The sequence below is a fragment of the Phyllobates terribilis genome, unplaced genomic scaffold (genome assembly GCF_046119375.1).
Source record: "Phyllobates terribilis strain yellow unplaced genomic scaffold, ASM4611937v1 Scaffold_1__5_contigs__length_1240528914, whole genome shotgun sequence".
NCBI classification, from domain to species: domain Eukaryota; kingdom Metazoa; phylum Chordata; class Amphibia; order Anura; family Dendrobatidae; genus Phyllobates; species Phyllobates terribilis.
The window spans coordinates 736,698,889-736,716,187 of NW_027362761.1; the positions used below are offsets into that span (position 1 = coordinate 736,698,889).

The 17,299-nt window shown below is 41.7% G+C and overlaps 1 protein-coding gene across 3 annotated transcripts in view; it reads right to left on the reverse strand.

Moving 5' to 3' along the window:
• The window catches only part of LOC141275451 (kelch-like ECH-associated protein 1A), a 59,418-nt gene that overhangs the window by 11,832 nt on the left and 30,287 nt on the right, over nucleotides 1–17,299 (reverse strand). For 2 of the 3 annotated variants that reach the window (XM_073686386.1, XM_073686387.1), the window contains 3 exons: nucleotides 8,385–9,215; nucleotides 6,316–6,992; nucleotides 5,703–5,908 (listed from right to left, as the gene is read on the reverse strand). In XM_073686386.1, coding sequence (XP_073542487.1) covers nucleotides 5,703–5,908; nucleotides 6,316–6,992; nucleotides 8,385–8,948 — 1,447 coding nt within the window. In that variant the 5' untranslated portion in view covers nucleotides 8,949–9,215. Of the gene's footprint in view, nucleotides 1–5,702; nucleotides 5,909–6,315; nucleotides 6,993–8,384; nucleotides 9,216–13,132; nucleotides 13,264–17,299 lie in introns of all 3 variants that reach the window. The other variant, XM_073686388.1, reaches the window with a different exon arrangement.

The window sequence follows — 17,299 nt, forward strand, 5'->3', positions numbered from 1 at the left end:
GAGATATAGTTACAATTCTGCAGAGTTTAGAGCTAAAATCTCCCAGAATTCTGTGCTACGTAGAGCCCTCTCTGTCACAAGGCAGTGCACAGTTATCTGATATAGTAAAACTAACAATAGTGCTGCATGATAGGAGATAAAATTAGTTATTAGGGATTTTTTCTGTTAGCAAAATTGGCAATAATCAGAAATGGCATATGGCTCTGCATGGTAATAAAATATGTAACTCCCTATGCACATGTATACATATGTCTTACATATACAATGGCATGTAACAGTTAGGGCACCCCTGGTCAAAATTACTGTTATTGTGAACAGTTAAGCAAGTTGCAGATGAAATGATCTCTAAATGGGCTAAAGTTAAAGATGACACATTTCCTTTGTATTTTAGGCAAAAAAATATATAATTTCATCTTTTTCTTTTTAAAAATTACAAAAAGGAAGATGGGCCGATGAAAAAGTTTGGGCACCCTGCATAGTTAGTACCTAGTAGTACTCCCTTTTGAAAGTATCACAGCTTGTAAACTCTTTTTGTAGCCAGCCAAGAGTTTTTCAATTCTTGTTTGAGGAATTTTCATCCATTCTTCCTTGGAAAATTCTTCCAGTTCTGTGAGATTCCTGGGTTGTCTTGCATGCACTGCTATTGAGTGGTCTAGCCACAGATTTTCAACGATGTTCAGATCAGGGGACTGTGAGGGCCATTGTAAAACCTTCAGCTTGTGCCTTTTAAGGTGGTCTATTGTGGATTTTGACGTGTGTTTAGGATCCTTATTTATTTATAGAAGCCATCCTCTTTTCAACTTCAGCTTTTTGACAGATGGTGTTATGTTTGCATCAATAATTTCATTGAATCCATTCTTCCCTCTACCTGTGAAATGTTCCCCATGCCATTGGCTGCATCACAACCATAAAGCATCACTGATGCAACCCCATGCTTGCAAAGTATGATGTTTCCCGGTTGGGACGGTGTTCTTGTGGTTGTACTCATCCTTCTTCTTCCTCCAAACACGGCGAGTGGAGTTGATACCAAAAAGTTTTATTTTGGTCTCATCCAACCACATGACCTTCTCCCATGCCTCCCCTGGATCAAGATCGTCACTGCTGCACTTCAAATGGGCCTGGACATGTGCTGGCATGAGCAGGGGGACCTTGTGTGCCCTGCAAGACTTTAAACCATGACGGCATAGTGTGTTACTAACGGTAATGTTTGAGACTGTGGTCCTAGCTCCCTTCAGGTCATTGACCAAGTTCTCTCGTGTAGTTCTAGGCTGATTCCTTACCTTTCTCAGAATCATCCTTACCCCAAACTGCTTGACTATGGTCCTGTAGCCCATCCTAGCCTTGTGCAGGTCTACCATTTTGTCCCTGGAATCCTTAGACAGCTCTTTGGTGTTGGCCATAGTGGAGAGGTTGGATTGTGATTGATTGAGTATGTGAACAGGTGTCTTTTATACAGGTAACGAGTTCATACAGGTGAAATTAATACAGGTAATGAGTGCAGTGTAGGAGGGCTTCTTAAAGAAAAACTAACAGGTCTGTGAGAGCCAGAATTCTTGTTGGTTGGTAAATGATCAAATTCTTATTTGATGCAAAAAAATGCAATTTAATTATTTAAAAATCATACCATGTAATTTTCTGTTTGGTTTTTTTTTATGCTGTCTCTCACTCACAGGTGAAGTGTACCTACAATAAAAATTAGACCTTTCCATTCTTTGTAGGTGGGAAAACTTGCAAAATCGTCAGTGTATCAAATGTATATTTTCCCCACTGTATATATAAAAAACAAATGTGTTGGCTATATTTATTGGATAAGTATTACAGGGTGTTCTCCTGCTCTTTGCAGTGCAACCTATCTTTCGGGCTGCACAGCTCTCCGGTTCATACAATGGCTGCAGATAGAGCAAAATGTGACCACATTTTGAAAGTCCATCAGCCTCCTCCAACAAAGAAACCTCATATGGGAAAGCAGCTTTCTATTTGGAGGCTGAAAGACAGGTCTGCTCACATGCTTCATCAACTACTGCTACACACGTGGTCAAAATTGTTGGTACCCCTCGTTTAATGAAAGAAAAACCCACAATGGTCACAGAAGTAACTTGAAACTGACAAAAGTAATAATAAATTAAAAATCTATATATATGAACAAATGAAAGTCAGACATTGCTTTTCAACCCTGCTTCCACAGAATTTTTTAAAAAATTAAACTCATGGAATAGACCTGGGCAGAAATGATGGTACCCATGAAAATAATGTGACAACAGGGACATGTTAAATCAAGTTGTGTCCACTAATTAGCATCACAGGTGTCTACAATCTTGTAATCAGTCAGTGGGTCTGTATATAGGGCTACAAATACTCACTGTGCTGTTTGGTGACATGGTGTGTACCACACTCAACATGGACCAGAGGAAGCAAAGGAAAGAGTTGTCTCAGGAGATTAGAAAGAAAATTATAGACAAGCATGTTAAAGGTCAGGGTTATAAGACCATCTCCAAGCAGCTTGATGTTCCTGTGACTACAGTTGCACATATTATTCAAAAATGTAAGATCCATGGGACTGTAGCCAACCTCCCTGGACATGGCCGCAGGAGGAAAATTGATGACAAATCAAAGAGAAGGATAATAAGAATAGTAACAAAAGAGCCCAGGAAAACTTCTAAAGAGATTAAAAGTGAACTTCAAGCTCAAGGAACATCAGTGTCAGATAGCACCATCTGTCGTGGCTTGATCCAAAGTGGACTTCATGGGAGACGACCAAGGAGAACACCATTGTTGAAAAAAAATCATAAAAAAGCCAGACGGGAATTTGCCAAACTAGATGTTGACAAGCCACAAAGCTTCTGGGAGAATGTCCTATGGAAAGATGAGACAAAAATGGAACTTTTTGGCAAGGCACATCAGCTCTATGCTCACAGATGGAAAAATGAAGCATATCAAGAAAAGACCACTCTCCCTACTGTGAAACATGGAGGAGGCTCTGTTATGTTCTGGGGCTGCTTTGCTGCATCTGGCACATGTTGTCTTGAATCTGTGCAGGGTACAATGAAATCTCAAGACTATCAAGGGATTCTAAAGAGAAATGTGCTGCCCAGTGTCAGAAAGCTTGGTCTCAGTCACACGTCATGGGTCTTGCAACAGGATAATGACCAAAAAAACACAGCTAAAAACACCCAAGAATGGCTAAGAGGAAAACATTGGACTATTTTGAAGTGGCCTTCTAAGAGACCTGACCTAAATCCTATTGAGCATCTTTGGAAAGAGCTGAAACATGGAATCTGGAAAAGGCAACCTTCAAACATGAGACAACTGGAGCAGTTTGCTCACGAGGAGTGGGCCAAAATACCTGTTGAGAGGTGCAGAAGTCTCCTTGACAGTTACAGGAATCGTTTGATTGCAGTGATTGCCTCAAAAGGTTGTTCAACAAAATATTAAGTGAATAGTACCATCATTTCTATCCAGGCCTATTTCATGAGTTTAATTTTTTTTAAAAATTCTGTGGAAGCAGGGTTGAAAAGCAATGTCTGACTTTCATTTGTTCATTTGAATAGATTTTTAATTTATTAATACTTTTGTCAGATTCAAGTTATTTCTGTGACCATTGTGGGTTTTTCTTTCATTAAACGAGGGGTGCAAACAATTTTGACCACGTGTCTATGTTGAGAACAGGATTACTGAGCAGTCTACGAGCAAGGCTGTACTGACAAGTGTCGAAGGAGAACCTGTAATAGTTATGTACCATTCAGTTCAACCTTAACCTGTCCCCAACACGTTTATAAAACAAACAAAAATATAGAAAAAGTGTCCAACTTCTTTAAATTATATCTGATAAGATCACTTGAATAACTTTGTCATGTGCATAGTGATTTTAACAATAATGAAATAGTCAATTGTTATTGTTTTGCCCAAGTAAAAAATGAGCACATACAGTTATATGAAAAAGTTTGGGCACCCCTATTAATCTTAAGCTTAATGTTTTATAAAAATTGGTGTTTTTGGAACAGCTATTTCAGTTTGATATATGTAATAACTGTTGGACACAGTAATGTTTCTGCCTTGAAATGAGGTTTATTGTACTAACAGAAAATGTGCAATCTGCATTCAAACAAAATTTGACAGGTGCATAAGTATGGGCACCCTTATCATTTTCTTGTTTTAAATACTCCTACCTACTTTTTACTGACTTACTAAAGCATTTTTTTGGGTTTTGTAACCTCATTGAGCTTTGAACTTCATAGCCAGGTGTATGCAATCATGAGAAAAGCTACTTAAAGTGGTCACTTGCAAGTTGTTCTCCTGTTTGAATCTCCTCTGAAGAGTGGCATCATGGGCTCCTCAAAACAACTGTCAAATGATCTGAAAACAAAGATTATTCAACATAGTTGTTCAGGGGAAGGATACAAAAAGCTGTCTCAGAGATTTAACCTGTCAGTTTCCACTGTGCGGAACATAGTAAGGAAATGGAAGAACATAGGGACAGTTCTTGTTAAGGCCAGAAGTGGCAGCCCAAGAAAAACATCAGAAAGGCAGAGAAGAAGAATGGTGAGATCAGTCAAGGACAATCCTCAGACCACCTCCAGAGAGCTGCAGCATCAACTTGCTGCAGATGATGTCACTGCATCGGTCAACTATACAATGCACTTTGCACAAGGAGAAGCTGTATGGGAGAGTGATGCGAAAGAAGCCGTTTCTGCAAGCACGCCACAAACAGAGTCGGCTGAGGTATGCAAAAGTACATTTGGAGAAGCCAATTTCTTTTTGGAAGAAGGTCCTGTGGACTGATGAAACCAAGATTGAGTTGTTTGGTCATACAAAAAGGCGTTATGCATGGCGGCAAAAAAACACAGCATTCCAAGAAAAACACTTGCTACCCACAGTAAAATTTGGTGGAGGTTCCATCATGCTTTGGGGCTGTGTGGCCAATGCCGGCACCAAGAATCTTGTTAAAGTTGAGGGACGCATGGATTCCACTCAGTATCAGCAGATTCTTAACAATAATGTTCAAGAATCAGTGATAAAGTTGAAGTTGCGCAGGGGATGGATCTTTCAGCAAGACAATGATCCAAAACACCGCTCCAAATCTACTCAGGCATTCATGCAGAGGAACAATTACAATGTTCTGGAATGGCCATCCCAGTCCCCAGACCTGAATATCATTGAACATCTGTGGGATCATTTGAAGAGGGCTGTCCATGCTCGGCGACCATCAAACTTAACTGAACTGGAATTGTTTTGTAAAGAGGAATGGTCAAAAATACCTTCATCCAGGATCCAGGAACTCATTAAAAGCTACAGGAAGCGACTAGAGGCTGTTATTTTTGAAAAAGGAGGATCTACTAAATATTAATGTCACTTTTCTGGTGAGGTGCCCATACTTATGCACCTGTCAAATTTTGTTTGAATGCAGATTGCACATTTTCTGTTAGTACAATAAACCTCATTTCAAGGCAGAAACATTACTGTGTCCAACAGTTATTACATATATAAAACTGAAATAGCTGTTGCAAAAACACCAATTTTTATAAAACAATAAGCTTAAGATTAATAGGGGTGCCCAAACTTTTTCATATAACTGTATGAACATACATAAAGCCATAAATGCACATCTGAAGGTATAGTTTATGTTATTAACGCAAAGTATACGGTGTACTAGATAGTGTATTTGACTACAATGCACAATCTACATTGCATTGAGATATACTGACCTGCACCACTTCGAATTGTTTTCATTGGTGTGACAAAATACCATCTATCATTTTCTGGGTGATAACATTCTACAGTATTCAGTCGGTTTTCTCCATCAAATCCACCAACTGCATACAAAAGTCCACGACATGAGGTTATTCCAGCCCCAATTCGGGCAACATGCATGGAATTTACAAATGTCCACTGGTTCAATTCCGGATCGTACCTAAAGAATTAAGTAGTAAGGATCACAAATAGGCCATGGTAGGAATAAAACCATGAAAAAGCCTACACAAACTGTGATATGCGAACAAAATATCTCTTCGTTCAAGTGATTTTAGGCTTGCCATACACAGGCCACCAACTTTTAATTTATTCAAAGCTGAAAAACTGGGGCAGACCCTGGAATTATAGAATGACTGCCCCTTATTGGACATATATAATAATTTGACACCAAAGTGCATCATTTCTTCTACAGACAGTTCTGTATTGAACGACTGCCATAATTCTTTTCTGATACAATATACTATGATGTGGCACATTTACCTTCTGACATATCCTTTTTGAAGATTTTTACAGGTTGCAAAGATAAAATACTAGCTTACATGTAGCGCAACCTATCAAGCCATTTACCTTTCCACACTTCTGTGATGATCAGATCCAGATGATCCTCCTACCGCATAAATGGCACCATCAATTTCTGCTACTCCAACACGGTTTCTGGGAACATTCATTGAAGTTTCTGAGGTCCATTGATTGTTTAATGGATTGAAGCAAGCTAAAGAATTTGAGTCTGTGTTGTCTGTTGAGGAATGATTCCTCCCACCCACAGTATAGAACAAACCACTGACGATACAAGCTCCAAGACCACTCCTTGGTTCTAGCATGTCAGCCAGCTTAATCCACTCTCCAGTCTGTGGGTTAAAGGCATCCATAGAACTCAGTGAGTTATGAAGGTAGCCACCAGCAACATAGATTAGTTGGTTTCCTCGTACTTTTGCTGGTGGGAGAGGCTTATGTAAGGACATTTCTTGGAAAATCTTAGATAGATACATCCTGCATGAATTCTCTTTGCTCAGAATGGGACATTGCTTTAGCTGAACTGCCAGGAACTTTGGTGGTAGAGCATAAATATGAACGGCATTTAGCAGGACATGAAAGTACTGGGCTCTGCTGTTCAAATCCCACTGCATCCATCTTACACAGGCATTGTACACTTCTGTCTCACAGAGGACATTCAGACTTTCTTGACTAACCAAGTCCAATAGTTCACAATGAGAAAGATTTAAAAATTCCTCCTCCTTTATAACCTGAAATGAAAGAAAAAATATATTGTCATCATATATGCAGTAAGCAAAATCATTTTAAAATTGTTTCATGCACAATGTTTCCTGGAAAAAGACTGCAGTTTTTATGGCAGTATTTCATGCATCTTTTTAAGCCAAAGCCAGGAGTGGATTTTAAAGGTAGGACTTGCATATCCTGCTGGGCCCACTTTTGGCTCTTACTCAAAGAACTTCATTTAGAAATCAGCCTTATATTGTTTTACATATTGTAGTTACCCATTTTACATAACATTGTAACTTGCTTATGGCCATTGGGTTCTACAGCAACAGATAAACTTGAACATCTGAAAGTTTCAATAACAGAAGTAAAATGTTGGGCAAGTGTTCCAATACTTGGTAAAAGAAACAGAATACTTTAAAAAGAATTTTTAAGAATTGGTTAAATAAAAATCAAATAAGCAATACTCCCTTCATAGATCCCCACTGTTCCCATTTTGTAGCTGTTCGTTTCTGTACCGATCTTCCTTCTACAGCAATGACGTCTTGACACAGGAATATGTGATTGTTGCATGTAAACACTTGTAGTAGTGGGTCAACGCTTCAGTCTGTGATTGGCTGCAAAAGCCACATGTCGCTGTGTTGGGATGACATCGCTTTAACATGAAATAGAGACCGGCGGGGAGACCGGGAAGTGTCGGAATGGAAGCAGCAAAGTATCAGTCAGGTAAGTATTGCAATTATTTGTGTAACCCATTTTTTCTAACCCATTCTAATGTTTACTCACTAGTCTACACCTTTAAATAAACCTAATAATAAAGTGACCCTGATGAAAAGACTTGGGAGTCGTTATTGCTTATAGCCGTAAAAACATCTCCATCACTGATCTCTTACAAGGGTGTAACTAATAATATAGCAAGTGTTAGAATTTGAAAAGTATGACCATGGTGATCCCAATTGTTTTCATTCTATATGGATGGTGGTCACTGCAGAGAGGGAGCACCATTTAAGCTTTACTATGGGATCCCATTGGTACTTCTAAAAAATTTTTGATTGATGAAAAAATTTTTGAGTTGAAGTATCCTGTTCATGCGATAAGCACACATTTATACAGCTTGCCACAGGTACAGTACAAAGATCCAAGGTCTGTCAGGAAAAAGCCATGTACGTGAGTGATCATCAAATTACCAGTGAACAATTTTATACAAAGACAACATACAAATATCTTGAACACTGCGGATTTGATTGAAAAAATATAATACGGAATTATGTAATTATGCATTACATAATGAATTAGTATTATGTGAAACTATAATACCCCGTTAAGGAGAACTGCAAAATAATTGTATCCTTGAGTTTAAAGAGATATCTTACTTTCATTTATTTACCATATAAAATCATTTCTACAGAAACAATTACCTCACTAAAGTGCTTATTGATATATTCTCTTCCTTTTTTATGTAATTCTATACATCCTATTTGCTCCGCAAAGTTGGAGATTCCAATGACATTGCAGGGGTCAAGATGTTTCATGAGAAAGTCACTACAAGCCTTAGCCACGTCCTCCATTTGGTACCTCATTGCAGCTAAGAGCACATGTAAGACACACTTTTCCCCAACCGTTATCCTTGATGTATAGGCAAATTCTATCAGCCTCTGCATTACTATGGGGCATATGTCCTTGATGGTGACTTCCTTGGCATAGCACTCACGAAAGTTGTTGGTAAACATAGCTCTGAAAAATGAGCTGCAAGATGCTAGGACAATCTTATGCACAGGGAAGTGTTCTTCTTGCCCATTATAAATTACTTTTATAAGGACATCGCACAGCTGATTGTTCTTTCGAAGTTCATCCATCTTTTCAAAAGCTTTGGAAGAATGGTTTTCAATGGTGTAATCAAGGTAGCCATGACCTTTCATAGATGGGACTGCTATAGTTGTAGAGTGCTTAAGACTGGCTTTCTTCTTCCTTGAACATAACATCCTCAGGCTTGCAATTCACTTCGAGAATATCTAAAATATGACATTATGCTTCATGATGATTGCTTCTTCACTTGGAAAAATGTAAACCCACATATTAGTCAATTCACTTTCAGTACAATAAGGATGTATTACACTTCCTGACACTTGAAGAGTCCAATGTACTTCTTGGCCAGAAACGTCTCTAATCAAATCATGGCATATAATAACTGATGTGTCAAGCCACCTTCCGTAGACAGATAAATCCAAGTAAAGGATACTTTTAAAGTGCTAAAAAAAGAAAAAAAGAAAATTAATCAAAGCTCCAGTAAAAAAAAAAACATAAAAAAAATTACAAGGTGATTTTTAAGCAGATATATAAAGTATCATACATTATTATTGTTATTATTTATTATTATAGCGCCATTTATTCCATGGCGCTTTACATGTGAAAGGGGTATACATTGCAAAAACTATTGCAATTACAATAATTTTGAACAATACAAGTCAGCGACTGGTACAGGAGGAGAGAGGACCCTGCCCACTCACAATCTACAAGGGATGGGAGAGGATACAGTAGGTGAGGGTAGAGCTGGTCGTGCAGCGGTATGGTGGGTTACTGCAGGTTGTACGCTTGTCGGAAGAGGTAGGTCTTCAGGTTCCTTTTGAAGGTTTCCACAGTCGGCGAGAGTCTGATATGTTGGGGTAGAGAGTTCCAGAGTAGGGGGGATGCACGGGATAAATCTTGTATGTGATTGTGGGAAGAGGAGATAAGAGGGGAGTAGAGAAGGAGATCTTGTGAGGATCGGAGGTTGCGTGCAGGTAAGTACCGGGAGACTAGGTCACAGATGTATGGAGGAGAGAAGTTGTGGAAGGCTCTGTATGACATGGTTAGAGTTTTGAACTGGAGTCTCTGGGTAATGGGGAGCCAATGAAGGGATTGACAGAGAGGAGAGGCTGGGGAATAGCAGGGGGACAGATGACAGCAAAATTTAGGATAGATTGGAGGGGTGTAAGAGTGTTGGTAGGGAGGCCACAGAGCAGGAGGTTGCAGTAGGCGAGGTGGGAGATGATGAGGGCGTGCACTAGTGTTTTTGCAGATTCGTGGTTGAGGAATGTGCGGATCCGGGAGATATTTTTGAGTTGAGTCGGCAGGAAGTGGAAAGGGCTTGGATATGTGGTTTGAAGGAGAGATTAGAGTCCAGGATTACCCCGAAGAAGCGAGCTTGCGGGACTGGGGACAGTGAGCAGCCATTGACTATGATAGGTCAGATGGGGGAATTGAGTGAGATGGTGGAAGGATGATGAATTCAGTTTTATCCATGTTAAGTTTTAGAAATCTATCCGAGAAGGATGAAATAGCGGACAGACATTGTGTGATTCTGGTTAGTAAGTAGGTGATATCAGGTCCAGAGAGGTAGATCTGTGTGTCATCAGCATAGAGATGATACTGAAAGCCATGGGACTCCATGAGCTGTCCCAGGCCGAAGGTGTAGATGCAGAAGAGCAGGGGTCCTAGAACTGAACCTTGGGGGGACACCGACAGAGGTGAGATGAGGAGGTGGTGTGTGAGTGGGAGACACTGAATGTCCGGTCTGTTAGGTATGAAGAGATCCAAGATAGGGCCAAGTCTGTGATGCCAAGACATGAGAGAGTCTGTAGTAAGAGGGAATGGTCCACTGTGTCAAAGGCAGATGACAGGTCCAGGAGGAGGAGGACAGAGCAGTCTTTCTTGGATGTCAGTTAATAGGTCGTTGGTGACTTTAGTCAGGGCAGTTTCAGTGTAGTGATGCAATCGGAAGCCAGACTGTAAGCGGTCGAAGAGGGAGCAGAAGGAGAGATGGGAGGACAGTTCAGAATGGACGTGTTGTTCCAGTAGTTTTGAGGTGTAGGGAAGAAGTGAAATGGAGCGATAGCTAGTCAGAGAGGATGGGTCAAGGGAGGGCTGTTTGAGGATGGATGTTATCGAGGCATGTTTGAAGCATGAGGGGAAGACACCAGTTGTTAGTGACTGGTTGAAAAAGTGGGTTAGGGTTGGGATGAAGACTGTGGTGAGGTGGATGACGTGGGACGGGATTGGATCAGTTCACAGGTGGTGAGGTGTGATTGGGAAAGTAACGAGGAAACTTGATCGTCCGTAATGGTATTATATTTTATTTAGTATTAGGCTAAGGCTACATGGCAACTTGTAGTATTAAGACATAAAATTGTGATGTTGCGCTACTACATTGCGACTTCTTATGGTGAATTTAGTTGCATTGAGACCCATAACTTTTCATGATGACCACTCAACAATCGACAGAAATCCAATAAAGCTGGATTTTTGCTTGATTACATTCACTTTCATTAGTTGAGAGTGCAGTGTGACATATTCGGTCTCAATGTTCTACAGGCAGTGGCACAAGTCACAATATAGTCCTTGCCTATTGGAAATATATCCTTTAGTTAACTAGGTCACTGTATTAACAACAGGTAACAGGAAAATCTATGGCTTAGAATCAGATTCAAATTTTGACTACCTACAGTACCTCTGGGAAGTGAAAAATTACATGAAAATTTTTGTACAGACACATATCCTTCTCATTTATATTGGCTATGTGCCCTAACCCAACAGACTTGAGATCCTAAATGGATTAAAAGAGTATTCCTATTTCAGAAATTTAAGTAATATCCTTAAGTTATGCTTTAAATGTCTAAATGTAAGGTCCTGAATATTTCGACTATGCGAGTCCAAGATGCCTGTCACAGAGTCTGTAAACAGGAACATGTTCTGGTGGCAAATGCATCTATCTGACATTCATGGCATTGTGGAGATAAACATACCGTACTTCTTTTAGTACGAGAGACTCTAGAGGACCTTGTTGATGTTGTCCACCCTGTTTCTGAGGATCTGTGTCGGATCCAGCCCCTACTCCACCCCAATTTTGTGCCTCTTACAGCCTCCTGATCTCCCAGTCTATAAAATTCAGGGGATGGAGCATATAGTGAATCACTTTCCTTCATAACGGTATGCAGTGTTTATTTAATTTTTACATTAATATAGCAAAGAGAATCACAGAAAATGATAGCGAGATTCCCCTTTGATAGCTGTGGGATTATAACTACTATTATTTCCCAATTGCCCCAAGGGCAATACAGGGCTCACAGCTATTTTCTCTTTCATTACTCATTATGCTCCGCTGAATAGTGTCAATCATCCAATACACCTGCTGCTGTCAATCATAGTAGTTCAGGAGTGACTCAAAAGCTCACTATGTCACATGCAGGAGGGAGAGCAGGAATATGGCCCCACCTGCACAATATTACACAGTACTGTATATCTTCAAGGTAAAGCCTGACTTCATCTCTCCCTACCATGGTCTTGCAACTCACTAGCCCACAGGTCACTTATTTGCATTGTAAAAAAAAATATTATGCAGGGTTTTTTTTCTGACAGGCACTAATAGTTTTTGTGATCTGTCGCTATACTTACAGATAGTTGCCAATTTTGAAGACAGTGCAGAAATAAAAAAAAGTGCACTCATCGAAACAAAAAGTGCTACTTTTATGATTGATCCTGAATACAATGAGAGAAAAGTGCTGGGGCTTTAATTCCATAGATCATTACACTGAAGGGGGCTATACTAGTATTTCCACTTCTGTCGTTTCTCAGAAATTTACAGTATCTTTCGGAAATTTTTTAAAGAAGCACTCCCATCAAAGTTTTAATCCTCTTAATATATTGCAATCATCATATTATATATCACTGTGCTCATTTTGCCTTTCTACCCAGCTAATTCTTCTCTTTTCTCTGCCCTATGTAGAAACAGGAAATCTCTTGTCCCTGCATTTATCACTTTTCTCCTCAACTCCTGACCCAGCTACTCCCCCTCCCCCCTGCCAGGGACTTTTGCAGTGACTGATGAGTCATACAGGGAAAATTGACCTCCTGTTTCTACATAGAGCTTCGAAGGATTCAGCTAGTGTAGGGGTGGAGAACCTCAGGCCCGCGGGCCAATTATGGCCCGTAATGACTTTTTCTCCAGCCCCCAAGCAGATTCCTAAGGACCACAGTGCTTGGGCCCTAAGCTGTGCTTTGATGGCCACCGGCCTTTTAATTTCTTCTTGTTCTGTGAGCATGCATTGCACACGCAGCGTTCACTACTGAGCGCTGAAGTGCGTGCAATGAAAGATTACATCCTGACACCAGTACCAGCATCAAGACTTACTTTGTGGGCGGAGTTAGGGCACAATTATTATGACCCCCGAAGGATGGTTTAAATATCCAAACGGCCACTTGGCAGAAAAAAACTTCTCCACCCCTGAGCTAGTCAGTTTCTAATCATGTGATGTCATAGACCTAATGGAAAAGAGAAGAATTAGCTGGGTAAAAAGGCACAATGAGCAATTGTAAGTACACAGAGATACAGTTGTGCTCAAAAGTTTACATACCCCGGCAGAATTTTTGCTTTCTTGGCCTTGTTTCAGAGAATATCAATAATAACAAAAAAAACCTTTTCTCCACTCATGGTTATTGGTTGGGTGAAGCCATTTATTGTCAAACTACTGTGTTTTCTCTTTTTAAATCTTAATGACAACCAAAAATATCCAAATGACCCTGATCAAAAGTTCACATACCCTGGTGATTTTGGTCTGATAACATGCACAGAATTTGACACAAATGGGTTTGAATGGCTACTAAAGGTAACATCCTCACCTGTGACCTGTTTGCTTGTAATCAGTGTGTGCGCATAAAATCTGTGTGAGTTTCTGGGATCCAGACAGACTCTTGCATTTTCATCCAGCCACTGACGTTTCTGGATTGTCATGGGGAAAGCAAAATAATTGTCAAGGGATCTACGGGAAACGGTAGTTGAACTGTATAACACAGGAAAGGAATACAAAAAAATATCCAAGGAATTGATAATGCCAGTCAGCAGCGTTCAAACTGTGATTAACAAATGGAAAGTCAGGGGCTCTGTAAAAACCAAACCACAGTCAGGTATACCAACAAAAATTTCGGCCACAACTGCCAGGAAAATTGTTCGGGATGCAAAGAAAAACCCACAAATAACATCAGCTGAAATTTAGGACTCTCTGAAAACTAGCGGTGTGGCTGTTTCAATATGCACAATAAGGAGGCACTTGAAGAAAAATGGGCTGCATCGAGTTGCCAGAATAAAGCCAATACTGCGCAAATGCCACAAAGTATCTCGCCTTCAATACGCCAAACAGCACAGAGACAAGCCTCAAAACTTCTGGAACAAGATAATTTGGAGTGATGAGACCAAAACTGAACTTTCTGGCCACAACCATAAACGTTACATTTGGAGAGAGGTCAACATTGCCTATGATGAAAGGAACAACATTCCTACAGTAAAGCACAGAGGTCGCTGATGTTTTGGGGATGTATGAGCTACAAAGGCACAGGAAACTTGGTAAAAGTTGAAGGAAAGATGAATGCAGCACGTTATCAGGAAATACTGGAGGCAAATTTGCATTCATCAGTCCGGAAGCTGCGCATGGGACGTACATGGACGTTCCAACATGACAACGATCCAAAACACAAGGCCAAGTTGACTTTTCATTGGCTACAGCAGAACAAAGTGAAGGATCTGGAGTGGCCATCTCAATCTCCTGACCTCAATATCATTGAGCCACTCTGGGGAGATCTCAAGCGCGCAGTTCATGCTAGACAGCCCAGGAATTTACAGGAACTGGAGGCTTTTTGCCAAGAAGAATGCACAGCTTTACCATCTGAGAAATTAAAGAACCTCATCCACAACTACCACAAAAGACTTCAAGCTGTCATTGATGTTAGAGGGGGCAATACACGGTGTTAAGAACTGGGGTATGTGAACTTTTGATCAGGGTCATTTGGATGTTTTTGGTTGTCATTAAGATTTAAAAAGAGAAAATGCAGTAGTTTAACAATAAATGGCTTCACCCAACTAATAACCATGAGTGGAGAAAAAGGTTTTTTGTTATCATTCATATTCTCTGAAACAAGGCCAAGAAAGGAAAAATTCTGCCGGGGTATGTAAACTTTTGAGCACAACTGTATATAATATGATGATTGCAATATATTAAAAAGATAAAAATTTTGATGGGAGGGATTCTTTAACAAAAAGTATTAACTATCCTTTATATTTACAACTTCTTCTGGATTAAAATTCTGACCTTGATTCACCAGGGTATTTGCACATGATGCCTTTTAAATTCTGACAAACCCACTGAGTTTTTCAAGCAGAAGACACCTCAGAAAAATGCATGGGGTGTTTTTCCTAATTAGTGTTGAGCCACCCCCGTAGTGTTCGAGTTCGGTTCGGTTCGTCGAACACCCGTGTGTTCGCCGAACTGTTCGTCGAACTGTTCGTCGAACACCTTCGAACACCGTTAAAACCAATGGCAGGCAAACAAAAACACATAGAAACACATAGAAAACACCTTCAAAGGTGTCCAAAAGCTGACAAACTGCTCAGAAGACACAACTAACACATGGAAAAGTGACAAGTACATATAGTCATGCGAAAAGAAAAGAGGTGGAGGAGTAAAAGGAGGGGGAGACACAGATATAGGCATGTCATGCCCTTCTAAAATCCAAAAAGTGAGAAGCCGACACGTTCAGTCCGCTCCTGCCCGTGCCACCTCCGTGTCGCCGGGTTTGTGCCAGAGCCGCGGTGAACCCTGACGGCCAGCCCCCCTCTCCCAATACTGGTGCCTGTCCGCTGGTGGGTTGAGCGAGCCCCCCTGTGGTGGAGGCAGCTCTAAGCTTTTTAATTTAAATTGTCTCTCTAATTTGAATAAATACACTTTAAATCCATTTACAAGGATCTATTGGAGGGCAAGTCTCATGCCAGCAGCCGCGTAATTCCAGCTCCAGTAGCGTCCACTAAAGCTGCTGCAGTTAAAAAGCTTTTATAAGGATCGAGCTCGGCTGTCCACCGCAAGGCATCCTACTGCCAGTCCGAGCCCCTATGCCTTGGGGTGCCTCCTGATGCTCTTCACTGAGTATCCCGTGGTCCCGAAGCATTTCCTTTGAAAAAATGAAGTGTCCAAACTACAGGTGGTGTAGCTTGCTTAACAGCCGGGATAATCCGCTGACTAGCAGACCCTGCTACTAGGCACAAAGTATTTCCTGGGCTAGATGCAGTTAAAAATTTGTAATTAGATACTCTCGTTGGATGCTGAGAAAGCATTCCATAGAGTCTCCTGGCACGCCATATATGATTCTCTTAAAAAGCTTGGGGTAGGGGTCTAGGGGACCCTTTTATAGCCAAAATCACGGCCCTGTATCGCAATACGTCACCGAGGCTGAAGATAAATGGAACTGTAGCACCCTGAGGGCTCGGTTGCTACAGAGGTATTGCACCTCACCCAGAGGTGTGATATCTCACTCTCAGGTAAGGATGTAGTGTGGATCAGGACCCGACACCTGCATGCATTACACCACATTGCCGTGGGGCAGGGCGACCAATATGCCCCTGAGATGGGCACGACAGTCCCTGTCCCTGGCTGGAGTGGGGGGAGGGAACACTGAGGAAGGGGAACCCTGTAGTGCAGGAGCAGGGAGGAAGCAGTTCCTGGGTGCATTGAGAAGGGAGTATAAAAGGTGGGCACCATCTTAGTTCAGTGCAGAGAAGTCTGAGCAGAAGTGGCAGGGAGCAGGGGCTCTGCATGAGCTCTGCTCCGGAGGCGGGCCTAGTAACAGAGGCCCAGGCCTGGAAGAGGGAGAAGGAAGGAAGAGGAGCAGAGAAGGCTCCAGGAACGAGGAACGAAGGGATCTCAGGGGTGCGGACGGGAGAGTCACCACCGCACGCCCGAATCCACCTGCGTGGAGGGGTCAGGCCAAAGGGGGAGACCGGTCCCCGAAACTAGTGGAGGCAGGAAACGACCCTCAGCTAGAAACAGGAGGCTGTGACATTTTATGTGGCGCAGCCCCTCGCTACACCCGCTAGGAAGGCACCACATAGGGTCAGGGAAACTGGCGCCAAGTTTACCAAGAGGAGGCCCGAGGCAGCCGGACAGAAGGGTTGGTAAGAAAGGCCAGACAAAGGACACACAAAGGGGGTCCTGTGAAGCACTCCAAAGTTATCTGGGAGTTGTCTGAGCCCCTCACCTGGTGAGCACAGTACGACGTGGGCAGCCGTTACCTGCAGACGTGGTCTGGATAATAAGAACTGTGAGTAAAGGCCCTGGACTGCATCACTGACTCCGTGTCATTACTGCTGCTGCCCTGCACCATCACCCCCATCCTCCGCATACACTGCCCTGAGGCTATACTCCTCCCGTGGGGAGTTATGCTACGCTCTGCTGCACCCACAACACCAGCCTCAGCGGTCTGCCCTGGAGCGGCGGTTCACTCTGACCGCAATCCACGGGTGGCGTAGTCGGAC